Genomic DNA, 17,291 nt, shown 5'->3' with positions numbered 1-17,291 from the left:
GGTTTTGCGGTCATACGATGGAAGTCAATGGGGTTCAATATTGTTTGGCTACCAACGTTCTATAAAATATCTTCTTTTGTGTTCTGTAGAAGAAAGAAAGTCATATAGGTTTCGAATGACATGAGGCTCAGTAAATGAGGAAAGAATTTACATTTTTGAGTGAACTGAAATCCTTTACATTAGTTTTCTAGGATCGTGCTATATATTTTATTAGAAGATTGCAGCATAAATGAAAGCCCCTTAAATACGATTTTAAAATCTCTGTTCGATCAAATCAAAATAAAAGGTAGTGGCTACATTGAAGAAACTAAAATGTAGATTTTTACAGAATTATAAATAAATGAATGAAGAGTGAGCAAGTGACCCTTAACTTTTCAACGGAAGTGTGCATATTTTACCGTCTCTTTTACAAAAAATACCATGGAATTTATCTATAGTAAAGGCATTCTGTCTCTTACCACCAGCACAAGTTGCTGAACATTCAGTGAAGCCCTCGTATTCCCAGTCATGCAGTTCTTCTCTCTCTGAAGTGGGGGTTATTTCTATCTCCTCCGCTCGACCTCCAGGGCACGGCGTCCGGTAACAGGGCTGACTCTCGGGGGGCTTCTGCCCCTCGCACTCGTCGTCCGGCAGGTCCTCGATGGTCTGCGAGAAGGACAGCAGCATCTGACACTTCATGGTTCTCCTCTGAGTGCCAGCACCACACGATCTGCTGCACGGACCCCACGCTCCTCTGATAAACCTGACACAAAACACATCAGAGAAAAGATTAACAAAGAGCATCTTTTTTGTGCAAATTCAGAATTTTGGTTATCCTGGAAAATGTTATTTCTTCTTTTGGAGAATGTCGCTGTTCGGTGGAAACCTTGCTAAAGTGCAACTTTTCAGGAAATGGAAATACTTTTTATTGATTTAATATTTGCAAATCCCAGTGAAATGTTTGCAGGGTGACTAATATTAATGATTTATGAAAAAATTAAAACCATGAAATATGGACATACAAGGTTTATGCCTGATAAAAAGGTCATCAGAAACTGTGCTCATATTTTGCCATGATACAGCAATCTAAAAAATAGGTTTATACTTTCTATAAAAAAATATATAAAACTTTAAATAAAATTATAGATTAATAGATTATATCCTTAGGTTAATGCAGAAATTCTGAAACAATACTTCATTTAGCTCTTCTTTCAACACAATGGTGCGTGCATGTGGCCATGTTTGTTTGCACACAAATCCTTGGAAATCAATGGAATGTCTCCATTTCGATTAATATATTTTGTTTTTATACATGGCAAGTTATAAGCCAAATACTGACGAGAAATTTGATGCATCTTCACAAAAGAGGACATCCCCAAAATCATTTTTTATTCCCTTCTGTGTGGAAATTTGTCCCCAGAAGACCCAAACATACACACAGAACTCATTCATAGATCACAAGAAGACTCATAATACACCGACCGCCTCTCTGAAAAAGTGATTCTGGCATTTGCTCCGTCCTCACACATTTAACTCATTTGCTGCTAAGTTCATAAACTGCACAAGTATTTCTGAAATCCGGCCGATCCCGGAGCTCGCTCAACAGCTGTGAGACATTAGAGCCCGCGACTCTTGAATAAATTGCTTTGATGCATCCATCCCCCTAGTTAAGATTGAAGCGAGAAAGGGAAAATTCTCAGAGATCAGTGGTTTCTACAGGTTATTTTCACGAGGACGGCTTTCCTACGGCCTGAAATAAAGAGGTGTGAAGAAGATTCACTTCATTATTAGGGAAAGATGGACACACTTAGTTTTCCACGTCTTTAGAAATGCTATCATGTGTGAAAGAAAATTACAAAGTTCATCCAGAATCGAACCATTTACAGAGCCACATCTGTGACGGAGGGTTCGGTTTCTGTCAGTCGTTCAATTTTTCCTTTCCTTTAGAAAACAACAACTGGCCAATGGTAAAACCACGTTTACTGGTTGGTAGTCATCTAGTCCATCTAAAAACGTTAAAAGACCACAACAGACCACCTAGTGGGCATAAAAAAATCAACCTTTGTGGAAAACCTCATAGACCGGGAGCTATCCGAGAGCGTTTCAGGTCAACGAGAAAAAAGATCTGTATTAGAAACGGAATGACATGACCATCATCTCCAACTTGAGACACACGGCGTTGACTTCCCATCTGTGAGAAACATGTGATCCCGTGGGATTAAATTAAAGCGAGGTGAGATGAGAGCTAAATCAGCTTTCTCTAATTGAAACCTTCAATCCATTACGTCTTCCAGACTCGCTCATAGTTTATATCTTAAATGTTACGTTGCACTGACTTTGTTGACTGAACTGTGAAACTACGTGCTTTGTACAATCCCACTTGGTTAGAAAGCAATAACCGGCTCGATTGGTCTTAAACAGGCCGTAGAGTCACGTAAAAGCTTCCCGAATTCGCAGCGACTCACCCATTTAACTGCGCCCATCGCATGTGCCGACCCAAACATGTGCAGTCATTTTAAATGGCCGTTAATGTAGGAAAGATGTTGATTTTCTTTGAATGCATCTCAGCTGTGGTGTCTTGGCGATGCTCGAGCCTGTTGTTGGGTCGTGACTCTGGAAGCAGAAGGTCAGATGTCGAAACGCGAGCGATATATTCCTCCCTTGAAATCTCCAGTATTTGTTTTAAGGTGGTGCTGTCAGCAGAAATGGCAAGTTTAAATCCTGGCCATGAAGGTGCAATAAGTCTAACGCAGGAATTTCCTCTCGCGCATCTCTTTTCTCGCCCGAAACCCTGGACTCGTGTGGCAGACAGATATTGTTGTTGGCTTTGTAATGACAGGACATTATACAGCATTGTTGAAGTGTATTGGGAAGACGTGCCTCTTACTAAGAATCATTTGTTTCGGTATCAGGTAGGTTAACAATCGCTGTCTCTTTCAAAACAACAATACAGCAATGAATGGAAGAAGTCGTATCACTTATACATTCTCATTTGTATACATTTCTCTTTGTTTTGGCCTCGTGTGCACGCTGAGGTGGTCAACAAACAAAACTTTTGAATGGACACATTTAAATAGCCACTTTGCGTTGTAATGTGAACTCTAAAATGGAGGTTGTCGGAAATGATGATGCATAGTCATGGGTCACAATTATGTGACGAATTTAGCGACATGGTGAATGATCAAAATAAATCCTTTACAAAATTGCCGTTGTAGACTGATAAAGTTTTAAATGAAAGCTATCAATAACATGATCTATATATACAAACATTTGATATTAATATAAAGCTTTCATCATTGTTTTACGAATATGTGAATATAAAAACATAATTGTAGACAAGTTTATTTATACAGTGCTTTTTACAGTTTTTCATTGTTGAAAAGCAGCTTTACGGAAAACATATTGTCGCTGTCCTTCTGAAACCTTGTATATCCAAATTTGCTGTTTTTCAAGAAATGGAAAAAACACTTTATTTTAATGATATACTGTGTTGTCCAAGTTGACAAGCACTTTTTAATACTTTTTGTTGTTATATATTGGTAAACCCCAGTGACATAAAAGGTGACTAATAATAATGATTCACGGCAAAAAAATCATGAAATATGGAGGTTTCAAAAGGACAGCAGCGAGTTTGTAGAACACTCAGCCGAGACAAAAAGTTGTAGAGAAGAAAGTGTAAAAAATAAGGAAATATAATTAAAGAGGCACTACACTCAAAAATAAAAGTTCTTTCATCATTTACTCAACCCTCATCTTAATCCAAACCTTGTATGACTTTCTTTCTTCTGCAGAACACAAAAGAAGATGCTTTGAGGAACGTTGGAAACCCAACAACACTGCCTCTATTGACTTCCATTGTCTGAGCACAAAACCATTTCTCAAAATATCTCCTTTTGTGTTCCGCAGAAGAAAGAGTCATTTATCCATGTGTATCAAATTTCCAATATTATGCTCTATACTCAATTCTTGTAAAGCATAAAGAAATAAATGCGATACAGTAGCTTGTTTCTACATCACTGCAGAATAATGTGATTTTCACATTTGACTTTGGATATAAATAGCAGGCACGTGCAGACATATAGATGACTGTTTAAATTATCCTTACCTTAAACTGTCATGAAATACCATTGTGGCTCATCAGATTCCACGCGCCGTGCCAGACTCAACAACGTCTGTGGTTTTCACATTTTACAACAACACCGCCAAGAAGTCAGTGCATCACTTTACAGTCTAGCTCTTTGTCATATCTGACCTACTGCAGGCTTGAACGTGTGGACAACCTAAAATATAAAGGCCACCTTTCGCCTCCAACAGCTTCATGTTAGATCTTAAAACCGGATATTTAACCCTATAAATCTCCACGTACGTGTGGTGCGTTTTCCAGCGCGTCACTTAGCTTCTGTATAAACCATCAAACTAGCCAAAAAGGCTGTGATGGTTTCAGCAGACCGTCTGCCACACTGTCCTTTCAATTCACACTGTTTGTACCAGTCTCGCCTTTCAAGAGCCCGTTTTTGCGTCAGATTTTCCAAAGCATTCATAAGATTCTACTTCGCTAAATCATCGCTAAGCAGGAAGAACTTGAGACCTACGTAAGTTAAGGTTGGATTCTTTAGGCGCACGAAGAGAAGATCTGGAAGGTTAACTCGTACACTTCGTTTTGATTTGGTGAGCCACGGGGAGCACAAACCAAACAAACACTTCACGATCCAGGCGGTGAGAAGTTCAGATACTCACATGGGTTCTTCAGACACGGCCGTTTCTTCTTCCAGCTCGATGGCTTGCTTGAACCACGGTGGCTTTGCTTCTACGGGAAGCTTCTCTGGAACATACACATTATACAGAAAGTCAATGCACATTCAGCAAAGTACACTTTTACTTATGAACTACTTTTAAATGATTCCCGAACAATTCCTGCATTTAATTTATTATTGTTTATACAAGAATGCACAACAGCAGTAGCCATTCACTTCTATTGTATGGAAGTCAATGGGTACCACGGTTGTTTGGTTGCCAACATTCTACATCATCTTTTGTGTTGTGTAGAAGAACGAAAGTCATACAGGTTCGAAATAACATGAGAGGGAGTAAATGATGATTTCATTTTCTTACCGATGGGTTTGTAGCAGGGCACTGTGACCAGGCATTCTTCTTTAATGTGCGGTTTAGTTGTGGGATTGCAGCCTCCGGCATGAAGACCTCTGTGATCGATACACAAGACCACTCTGTAGCGCAGACCCTGTCCACATGTTACTGTGCACTAAATAGAAAAATTATGCATTAATACATGTACTCTAAAAAACGCTGGGTTGCTTAAACTCATGGTTGGCTAAAATCTGAACAAACTAAATTAACCAAGTGTGTGAGTACACTCTTTAAAAATAAAGGTGCTTCAAAAGGTACTTTGATGCCAAAGAAGAACTGATATGGTTCCATAAAAAACCTTTAACATCCGAAGAATCTTTCTGTTTCACAAAAGGTTCTTTGTGGCGAAAAAAGGTTCTTAAGATTATGAAAAGGTCAGAGCCGTTGAGAGAGAGAGTTGCGTCAACTAAAGTTCAATGGAGCCTTCAGATATTTCCAGAAAGTCATGTTTTTTTCTTAATAATGAAATTACTTACTACTTTAAATGTATTAAAAGTTGTTCAATTGGTCTGTTTTGTGCGTTACTAGTAACTTCCGGGAACTATTGAGAGGCTCCTTAAACCGCCATTGCTTTGAAAAAACTGCTCCATTGGAGTCAACAGAGTTGACGCAACTCTCTCTCTCTCTGAATGGCTCTGGTAAATGTAAGAAAGAGATGGTTTGACTGAATGGTTCTTTGTGGCACGAGAAATGGTTCTTCTATGGCATCGCTGTGAAAAACCTTTTTTAAGAGTGTAGTTGATGACTCACATGTTCAAGGACTTAAAGACGTTTATAAAGAAAAGTGTATATTTGAGTTTCTGTGATTTGGTCACTGTTTTCTCTTTCAGACTTCGTAATTTGTAGAAATATTCCATGCTGCTCAACTAATACCAGCTCATTTAAAGCCCACGTATATTGATTTTACAGGAATTAGAAATAATTGTACGTGTCACATCTAGACGTGTCAGGTCAACAAACCACACTCATTTTCAGAAAACTAAAATCATGGTGGGCAAACTGAGAAAGTTCATTTATTTATAACGGGATGTGTGGTCTCATATCTAACATAACAAGTCACTGCTGACCGAAGCGCTTTTCAAAGTTAAGATTAACAAAGCACTTACAGACAATGTTTTACCGAACGCCTTTACTCCCACATAAAAAAGTGCCAAAAATCCTCCGGTACCCCGAGAGGAGGTTTTTGGTGTTTCACAAAACTTAACTTCAGACATTGTGGTCCCAAACACACATCTATTACAGTCACAAATGTACCCTCCCCAAATTCATGTTTTTTTTTAAGAAAAAAGATTTCCTTGGAAAAACAAAACATTAGATTTTTCTTGTCTTGATTACAGCGTTCATACATAATAAGTAAGCATATCATTTAGTTTTACAGTATATGTTCGGTCATTGCATGATTTTGTATGTGCTACTCAAAGCAAGTAATGTTTCTGCGGACCACTACTCATTTCAAACTTTGTTCAAGCATGTTTTCAAGTCCATACACGCAGAAATGAGGGGGTCTGCCGTGCTACTGTTAGCAACACAGAAGCGTGAGGTTTAGATATTTGTTTTTTTAAGCTTTGGCCTCAACGCCGCTATGCCGGGAACGCCAGTTATGCTAAAGTGCTCTGTTTGAAAAGAGCTCACGCCGGACCTCCAGAAAATAAATGGCTATATTTTTCACCTCTTTTTAGCAATTATCACATCATTAGAAAGATAAAGCTGTGAGGGATCTGAAACGGCAGAGACGAACGAGCCAATCACTTTTGCATTATTACGGGGTTAAAGGGGAACCGCCAGGGCGTGGTGGACAAATCAGAGAACATTAGACTAAAGATCTAGACTAAAGTTTCTCCATCGCCGTCAGGTCTACAGCGGTTATGGGAATTCAACAGGCGACTATCAAATGCCCAAGGGTAAGCAATTATGTTTAAAGTACAGATTGGTTTATAATAAGGGGGGTGCCGACTTTATTTTCACTGAAGACAAGAAGCTGGGCCCAGAGATGTGAAATGCATCCTTAGAGATGAATACTTCTAACATTAGGACACAAAGACGGGACGGGACTCGATGACTGGAGCGCTTTATTATGTATATAATGCATGTGTGTTTGACAGGGTTCACACACGGTTCGTCTGTAATTGTGCTAATTGCCTTAAACGAGAGTTCAGATAATGTTAAAGCGGGAGAGACACCATGTGGGACTTCATTTAGTTTCTGCTTAAGACGACGTCCAACAATAACATACTGAGGATGACTGTAAGACTCACGTCCAACCATTTAAACAAAACCACAAAAACAGACAAATTAATCATCATTTTCTTGGATATGAAAGGAAAATGATGCAGAATATGTATAAACGTCTCAACGACGAGACGCAATAAAAGAAAAAAACATTTAATAGAGCTCATTATTTTTTATATTTGGAAAAAATGCACAAATCAAGATACATGTACTTGTGATGCAAAACAGAGATATAAGTCATGTTTTCTGAAAAACCAATCATAATGAAGTGCCTTTATGCTTAAAATAAGAACAATTTTTCCAGTGGGGTAAGCCAATTAATCTTGTTTTTCCTCATTCGAATAAAGCTTATTTTTCTTACCCCATTATGTTTACTACTCCATTTGGCTTCTAAAGTAAATGTATCTTGATTTAAGAATATTAAAACATTTCTTCAAGAAAACAAAACTAAAACACTATGTTAGAAATTCATGCTTGAGTAGAGACGAACGCCACTTTAAAGCGTTTATTGAAAACATGAATTCTTAAGTATTTTGTCTCGTTTTAAAGTCCAAATATCTCAACATTCTCAAAACAAGACGTTTATTTAAAAAGCGAAAAGTCTTGTTTTCTGATACAAATGATCAAAAGTATGTGTGTGATAAAAACATCAGTCAGAGAAATGATCTGGAATAGGTTTATTGCATTTAAAAAGGTCAAATTTATTTGATTTGAAACTTAAATGGAATATTGTTCTCGCCCCATTGGCATATTATTTTGTTTCATCCATATAAACTTTTTCTTTATGAAACAAGACCTAGAGCCAGATTTACTAACAGCTTGCGGCAGTGCAAACGCCTTTTTTGGCGTAATAAAAAACATCTGACGGTATTTACTAAAGACTTGGAAACTGTTTTTGCGTCTGTCTTTATGCATATGCATTTGTAGGAGTTTCCTCTTCGGACGCAAACTTTATGGAAGGAGGTTTATTTAAATGAATTTACTAAGGTTTGTGCTTATCATTGTACTGCTATCTGGGTTTTTTAATGTGTGCCTTGTTAGTACTGTAAATCACACGCAGATATGTTATACTCCCATTGGCACTCTCGAGCAATTTTACCCTGTTTAGTAAATCTGGCCCCAAATATCTTTTGTCATTTTTGGTCTTCGGTCAATTTGCTTCTCAAGTTATCTTGATTTAAGAACATTTCGAAATCTGTACTGATAAACAATACAAGAAATGAAGAATAAAGACAAGAATGAAGTACCGGAGACCACTCCTGTGCGAGCCATGTTGGACAGTCGAAGGTGTTGCATGGCTGTAGAATTGGTGTCTTTGAGGCATACAGACATTTCCACTCATCTGTGGGGTCGACGTTGCCCTGCATGTCCTCCTCTACACAAGAAACCAAGCGGCTTTGCACTCCACCACCGCAGGAAGAGGAACAGGCTGTCCACGGGCTGCTCTCCCATCTGCAACATACACCGTAAACAACACAGACTTTATACTGATTCATGCAGCGTACGATCCGTGTTGTGTGGTCACACGTTCTGAGAATTAGTCTCACAGGTAATATTCACAAAGTGAAATGACAACAAAATGCATTTTTACAGCACTGCATTACCATATACCCATCACGACTTTATTGTTCTGTCCGTGAGGCTCTTAAAGGAGACAGATGAATCCCCAGTTTCGCTCCAAGGCTTTATTCTCTCTCAGTCTGGCGTTAATCCCATACGTTACTTCAATGCAACAGAATCTTGATGTGTTATGAGTAAGAATGCTTGATAAGTTAGGCTACTTTGCAAACTCAGTCTCGGGTGGACTGGAAAACGGTTAAGATTGGCCGCGAGGGACGAGGGGAATGATATGGGATGAAGGTTGAAATACATACCGTGGTAATGGGTGATAGAGGTCATACGGCATGATCTGCTTGTAGCCATCACTGAAATAATAGAAGAGGTATGTAGGGATCAGAGGAATGTCATTTTGGATGCAATATGAGATACAAGGTTATTTTAGTTTACTAAAATTAAAAAATTGAAAACGTTTCTGTTCACTGAAACCAAATCAAATATTGAGCCAAGAGACATTGGTGGTGGTTTAGGAGACTCCATCCTTTGGGTGTAAAGCGTTTAGAGTACCCAGAAAAGCGCAATATAAATGTAATAAAATATTATTATTATTATATATCAACATTAAAATAAACAAATAAATTATAAAGTGACAAAAGCCTTTACCAAAATTGGTTAAACTTGAACAAAAATTATCAAAAAAACGAAATAATATAAAAATATGAATAAAACTAAAATCAAAACTATAGTAATAACAATGATGAGATACGGATATCCATCACTTGAGGACGTAACATTTTTTAAATAGTTTTTTCATCTGACAATCAGTGAATTCTTCATTTAAGAGGCTTTGATGACGTAAACAAACATTTACATATTCAAGTCATACATTTCATCAATGTGTATCAGCATGGAACTGAACCATAGAAAAATATGGCCAAAGTGTCCGTGAGGTCACTCGTAGGTTTCTGAGAAGCTGTTTTGAAGCTTAAAGTGGTCGAAGCCGGCCGTCGCCATTTTAGCTGCGCGTCACTCCTGGATAATCGAAAATGGGCAAAGAGGCTGGACGAGGTTGGAGCTGAGGTGCCTGTTTTGCTGAAACCACTTGTCACTCAAGTGGCCACGCACCGATTTGCTGAATTGTATGGTTTAATATAAGTTAAACGGGTAAGTAATGAAAAAATTCACCCTCCTCAATGTTTTGTACAAGGCTGTAAACATGTTTTTTTCTGCTGTAAAGTTGTGCATTTTAACATGAGGCTCAATAAGATTCTGCTCTCTTTTGGAGCCGGTCTCTAGCGGGCCAGTCGATAAATTGCAGTTTAAGGCTGTGTTCACACTTGACTTCTTTCTTGAAGCTGCTAGCGTCTGTTTTACATTATAATCCTACGGAGTAAACTGAGTTTTCCAAAAAAAGTCTTTTTTTAAACACCAGCACACTTGTCTTTTTCTGAAGCTCAGAGGGTCTTTTGAGGTTGGAAAAAGTTAATCTTTTCTGAAAAAAATATGCTACCTCAAGTACCTTTTTCTATTTGTAACCACAACGCTGCAAGCTCTTTTATTTTTACTAAAGAGCGCCATTGTCAACTTTTTCTAAGCCAAGTGTGAACACGGCCTAAGTCACTTCCGTGTTGGCTTCGCGAGAGAAATCAGACGGTTGCCACTTGAACTGAACCCATAATCTTTGTAGCAACATGAACTATTTGTACACCCACCCTTACAAAAAATGTGTTTTTTAAGGATGCTGTTACTTCTATACTTATAACAGTATATCTATAGTTTTAGTGTAAACAAAAAACCAAAAAGTACTAGATCTGTACTGTAAAACTTAAAAGTACACTTTCATAAACTAAAAGTAAGCCAGTTTAGTCCCGCATAATATTAAAACAGTTGAAAGTATATTATCGGTACATTAATATAAGTATACTTCCTAAATAAAATATACTTAAAATATACCTGAATTAATAAAATTAACTTGAAGTGTATTTATTTTCTATAAGGTCTATAAAGTATTTTTTTTCCATTTATTTTTCACTTTCCATCTCCAGGTTGTTATAGTGACTATAATCTTGGCTAAAGTTGTTGCAGTGTTTTTTTATTCAGAAGCTCATTAGACTCACATGGCAGGACACGGGTCCATATTGCACTCCTGTAGTTTGGGTTTTGGTTTGATGTTTTCAGGGTAATAGTGGCAGTACTGATCCACTACCACACGGTTACTGCGAAGATCATAACATTCTGCTGACGTCAGCTGATACCCTGGGACAAAAAAAAAAGAGTTAGCGATGTTGACGCTGGCAGTGAAAATGATTTAATGGGACAGTCCACCCCGAAAGAAAGAGTTCTCGCATTCTTCACTCTTCATGTTGTGTCAAACCCACATGACTTTCTTTCCAAGTGACTCTGTCCTCTTTTCCTTTCATTGTATGGTAAAACAATATTTACATTTTAACAGTAAGGAGAAAATGATACAGTTGTGGAACAATGTGAAGTTAAATAAATGACCCTTTAACCAAACCTGATATAAACTATGCTCAACATAAACACACTTAAAATTACCCCCTAAAGATAACATGGTCACAGCTTGTGACACAGTTGTATTGAATGTTACGAGTTATTGTGAGGTCATTGTCTCACCGCCTCCGCAGGTGACCGAACATGGAAAGAAGTCTGTCTCTCTCCAGCGGTGCATAATGGGCTGATAAAAGATGAACTGGACCACGCTGTCCGCTCCGTTTGTGTATTTAATCTAAAGCAGCAGAAACAGAGAGCAAATCTATCAAAACGAGCTCATGGTGTCCCATTTTCACTTCCTTAAATATACAAGCTTTTTGGTAGACAAAAATATGAATAAATCAGCCAAGATATGTAAATGGCATGCATGGGGTGGGATGTAGAAAAGGTGTTAATGGAGGCCATTTAAATGTAATATACTGTAACAAAGATATTTATATTGACAAGATGAGCCGCTGGCGTTATGCAATGCATAATATGGCCGCTCTAGCGAAGGAAGTCCCGCCTTCCAGTGAAACGAGCCAATCGTCTATCAATATTTATTTTGATGATTCTCTGGGGCGGGGCTCTCGTGAGATGCTTGCCAGCCTTTGCGGAGTAGATGAAGCGTCCTCGTAAAAGGTGATTTTTGGGACAGTTTATTTAAGCTTAACAGTTTATTTAAGCTTAGCAAACCAAAGTTATGGTACAGTTCATGTCGGATTTAATGATTGATCAGAAAAACGCTGTTTAATTGTGATTTTTGCCAGCAATTTAAAAAACACCAGCCTTTCCCCATTCAAGTAGATAAGACTGTGGACTTGATGTAAATAGCTGACCAGAGGGGCTGCAAACATGGCCAACGAGTGGCACGACTTCCGTAAACGGACTTTGTCTGTAACTAGGAGACGACCAACAATAATTTTTCTTAACAAATGATAAGGACATTTTATATTATTATAATCTTTGAGCAGCTCAGTTGAAACACACATTCTGATAAAGAAACTGTGGCTTATACCTTTCCTCTTTAGCTGAAAACTTGCATTCTGCTCAAATGTTGCTTTTAAAATGTTTTTGTTATCAGTTACAGGTTGCATTAAGGGGGAGTTTTCACTCTCAACATTTGATGGTTCATCAATATTCCTGGAAGAGAGAAACAGCAATCTGCAACTTTTGCCTTTATATTGCCATCTCTTTAATACATCAAATTACAGGTGATTTTGCGTACGTATCTTAAAAAAAAATGACGTCAAACTGACATTATTCCACATCATAATGACAAGCTTATCGTTGAAAATCAGGGTGAGGTTATATTCTATTTTAACCGGACTGCAGTTTAAATGTGTCATTGTTTAGGAGTAAACCACCACACAGATGGCCTTAAAGTTTCTGGAAACAACCAGTCCAACCTTCAAATGATTACTCTGATATGAATACATTCAGCACAGATGTAGAATATCTGCACATGAAGTGAAGTCATGTAAATGATCCCTGCCCGTGCCTGGCGTGAAAATGTTTACATCTGAAAGCTGTATACGCACACGTCTATCCAATGTGTTAGAAATTGCCACGAAAAGCCTTTAAAACCGAGCTCGAGCTGATGTAAGATCTGCTATCACGAAACCAAACAATCTGGAGATCAGTTGTTATTCCTCACAGGGGTCAGCTATTCCAGCGGTCTGTGAGCGGGATTATGGACACGCACGTGCTTTGACAGAGTAATGCCTCATGAAGAAAGAGACGTGGCAACCAAGAGCTCTGCAATTTAATGCACTTGAAGAAACCGTATTCTTTCCTCTCCGTAGACTAATGACGGCGGTTATGATGACCTCCTGCTTGCTAATGAAATACAGACCTACACAAAAAAAAACTTGATGTCCTCAAAAGACCATCGGTGAACTGAATTTGACCTCTTCTGTCTTCAGGATCATAAAGCACGAATGATTTCTCTTCTGCTCATTGTCAAAAAGTAAAACGTCACAGGTTTTAATCTCCATCCAGAGAGAGAAAGTGCACAGAAGGCGTTCCTACACAAATAAACCTGTGGAGCCGGTCACATTCCTTGGCTGTGACAAAAGTGTTTCATAGTACGCTGCGATAACGCTCCCTTTGCATCCCACCGAGCCAAACCCGGATCGAGCGAAACACCCGCCACCTCCAGGCTTTCATCTCTTAATAAAGCCATCTATTGAAAACATACCTCGAGCACGAGAACATACGTTTCCTCTCCGACTCCCTGTTAATCCCAAATGGGTTGCGCGACAAAGCGCCGGAGGCCATTTTTTGGATCCTAATCATTCATCGCGCTCAATGAGTGAAACTCAACCCATCTGAGGGATTTTCAAAGCACTTCCAATACGAGGTTAAATTACATAGCACGCTTCGACACAGATGTTCTGTGCCTGTCAGAAAATAAAGTTTTTTTCTAAACAGCATTTCTACCATACAATTAGCTGAAACAGTAAAGTGTCAATATTTTGAGGGGATACACACAAAAATGACTTACCCGTCATGAATAAGCCATCTTCAAGTTGTTCCAAACCTGTATACATTTCTTTGTTTGGTTGAACGCAGCGAAAGATATTTGGAAGAATGTTAGCAACTGAGATTTCTGGGTCACCATTGACTACCATAGTAGGAAGAAATTGAAGTTTTTTTGTTGTTCTGTTTAACACAAAAGAAAAATCTTGAAGGATTTAGGAATAAAACAGAAATCTCCGTTGCTAGCCTTTTTCCAAATATCTTTCTTTGTGTGATTTCATACAAAGAATTTATACAGGTTTGGAACAACTTGAGGTTGGGTAATTCATGACAGAACTTCATTTTTTGGGTGAATACTCCCTTTAACTAGCTAGATGTTGTCACTTTTGCAGGTTGTAATTCGGCACACTAATAGAAACGGTTAAAAGAGACCGAAATGTAACATCCGTTCACACATTTATTTACAATGGAACGACTGTCTTGCCATTTTTAATGAGTTTTCCACTATGCGGAGCCTCTCCGAGAACCATAAACTGGCTCTCGTCCTGGTGTCAGATTAGAAAATTAGGCACTTATTACGTCTCAGATTTCTGTCTCCTGCATTCCTATTTACTGTGTTATTTGGACGTGTTTCGGAGATGTGGGAGGACTTGTTTTCACTGGCATTTTCCAAACGTGGACGGTTTCAGTTTGAACGTCTATCCTCTCTTTTGTGCTTCTATATATCTAAGATGGCCAGCACATGAATATAGGGTGTCACACACAATGGGTGAAACTGTAAACCAATCGGTGGGACAAAGGATACGAGCCAGGAATACAGTATAAGTATCTATTAGGTTTTGGGGGATGAGAAGTATGTGAAGATGCCAGGGGATTCCAGAGAGCTAGTGCCAAATTATCCATTGGGTTTTCCATGTGCGCAGCATTGAGAGTATATGTCCAAAAGTAGGTGTGATCTGCTTGAAAATATTATATGAAAAGATTTAAATCCGGTTAAAAGTGCAGATGTCTGTGTTTTAATTGTACGCTCAAAAGAAAGCCTGGGTTGTTTCAACCTTTGGTTGGTTAAAATAAGGACAAATGCAACGGTTGGGTCAAATATAGATATTTTCTAAGTTAAAGGGATGGTAAAAAATAAGGCAACATTTATTCACCTTCATGTATACTTTCCTCTGAGGAACACAAAAGAAGATATTTTGAGAAATGTCTCGGTGGTTTTGTGTCCATACAATGGAAGTCAATGGGAACCAATGTTGCTTGGTTATCAAAATTCTTCAAAATATCCCCTTTTGTGTTCTGCAGAAGAAAGAAAGGAATGAAATGAGGGTGAGTAAAGGGTTTTTAAATTTTTGGGTGATTTTTGCCTTTATTTAAAACCAATTGTTAGATTTGTCGATTTGTCCACTTGCACTCTCTCAACAATACATTGGAAAAAAAACTGCATCCATTGTCACCAGGTAATCTGGAAAACTAGCTCGTTAAAATCTACGAAATATGTCAAATACAAAGGTGAAACAGATTTCCCAAAGCTTCATAAGCTAGCAATGAACTCGACCAAGCGGGAAGGTAAAATTGTAATCTTTCCCACAGAGCGGCAGATGCATCAGAACGCACTGCCGCCAGTGTTTCATCCTCCTTTAAAAGACCACAAAAAGAGAAACAAGCAGCATTCCAAGTCAAAGAGGTCTGAGTCTACTTTAACATGGTCGAAAAATAAACAATCAACAGAAGATCTGGGGAATGTGCATGATCAGAGCGGATTTCAATCCAGAGGAAAGTCAACCTGATCCAGATTGACTGGCATATGGTATTGGGCGAAATTACTCCCGTATGCTTCGAACAATTGCTTCTCTGAAACTCTAGGAATGAGCCCACAATGTTTCCACCACTCTGACTATACCCCAATTCGGACTGTAATTGTTTCTCATTGGGACGTATGATATTTTCACCATTCACAGGGGTACATTGGTGGTTTTAATGCCGTCCGAAAAATCCTGGCCGGATTACCTACTGCTTTCTGACCATCATCAAGGTCGTGCGGTAATTGCCATCCGAATCGAAGTCTTTGAGTTTATAACAGGTGATAAGTCCAAAGAACGTTTTGCACGTCCGTTCTGACCCGTTAAAAGCACCGCAGAGTGTTGCTCTTTATGAGGTTTGGGGATTATAGTGTCTGATGCATTTAAAATCCTGTAAATGGCAGCATAAACAGCAGAGCTCCTTTTGGGGCTGAATTCTACCTATACATGATCCACGCGGGTATGCTTATTAGGCCACGTCTTACTTTGACAATGAAGTCGGCTCCGAGTGGTCCGGTTATCCTCAAGACCTCCTTATCCAAAAGCTTTTGAAAGTCCACCGTGGTATTTTCCAACACGTACTGCTTGGTTTCATCCAGATCGAGTTCATCCTTCACGCCTTGCAAGGTCTTACTCTCCAGATCTAGGAGAAAGAGGTCAATTTATCGGATTAAACTTTGGTCAGGGTAGATGCCATGTTTCATTTTACTGTAATAAATAAGATAGTAGATAATAGAGATTTTTCAATAAGCTGCACTGTCAAAAAAGACCCCATGAACCCACTTAACGATTGCAGTTTGCTTTATTCCATTGACTTTATTCCATCAACTCAAAGCCGCAATGTTTTTTTATTTAAGTTTTAACATATTTTCTAAGTTTCATCAGCGGAATGATCGACACAGAGGTAAACAACATTACAACCCATTGAACAGTCTGTACGTACATCCATCACAGCCGCATTTTCATGGGATTAAAATGAAATAATCATGATTAACTCTTTCCCCACCAGCCTTTTCCCTATCAGCGTTAGCATTTTTGAACATTTTCACTAAAATGTGATGGCTCACAGTACATTTTCTGTAATGGATATATGGACGAATAATACATCAAACGAAAGTCTCTGCTTTTAAACAAAAGAAACCATTCTTCTATCTTCATTTGTTCTCCGTTATTGTTTATCACCTCTTAAATGTGGGTAGGTTTCTTCAAAAATCATTTTAATTAAACAGCTGAGATAATTTGCTTTTTTTGTCAAAGACTCCGCCCAGATGAGATTAAAAACTATTATTAAAAACAGATCAAATATTTACCCCAAAAACAGATCAAATATATACGTTCTTTCTAAAGATGTGTGACAGCTCCACCTGCTGTACAACAGTACAAACACTGATTTGCCGCAATAACTCGTCTTTGGCGGGGAACCGTTCGATTTTAAATGTCGAGATAACTTGTCAATGGTTGAGAAAGTGTTAAAGTCCATAACTCTGTTATGAGATCTTCTGCGTAAGAAATTGTGGAAACAAATACAGAAAATACAGAAAACAAGTGGATACAACTAGAGAAAATTCTAAGAAAATGTGTGCGATATTACCGTATGTCAGATCTTCATAG

General features: G+C 38.4%; 1 protein-coding gene across 1 annotated transcript in view; it reads right to left on the bottom strand.

Moving 5' to 3' along the window:
- The window catches only part of LOC306898014 (ADAMTS-like protein 1), a gene marked incomplete at its 5' end in the record, with an annotated part of 83,759 nt that overhangs the window by 13,822 nt on the left and 52,646 nt on the right, over positions 1 to 17,291 (bottom strand). The window contains 8 exons of the mRNA XM_079463216.1: positions 459 to 742; positions 4,717 to 4,801; positions 5,092 to 5,239; positions 8,601 to 8,805; positions 9,228 to 9,278; positions 11,028 to 11,166; positions 11,545 to 11,656; positions 16,166 to 16,323. Coding sequence (XP_079319342.1) covers positions 459 to 742; positions 4,717 to 4,801; positions 5,092 to 5,239; positions 8,601 to 8,805; positions 9,228 to 9,278; positions 11,028 to 11,166; positions 11,545 to 11,656; positions 16,166 to 16,323 — 1,182 coding nt within the window. The remainder of the gene's footprint in view (positions 1 to 458; positions 743 to 4,716; positions 4,802 to 5,091; positions 5,240 to 8,600; positions 8,806 to 9,227; positions 9,279 to 11,027; positions 11,167 to 11,544; positions 11,657 to 16,165; positions 16,324 to 17,291) is intronic.

Source organism: Barbatula barbatula (genome assembly GCF_947034865.1).
Source record: "Barbatula barbatula genome assembly, chromosome: 1".
NCBI lineage: Eukaryota > Metazoa > Chordata > Actinopteri > Cypriniformes > Nemacheilidae > Barbatula > Barbatula barbatula.
Note: the sequence above shows the minus strand (reverse complement) of the source record. Positions and strands in the feature narration are given on the sequence as shown.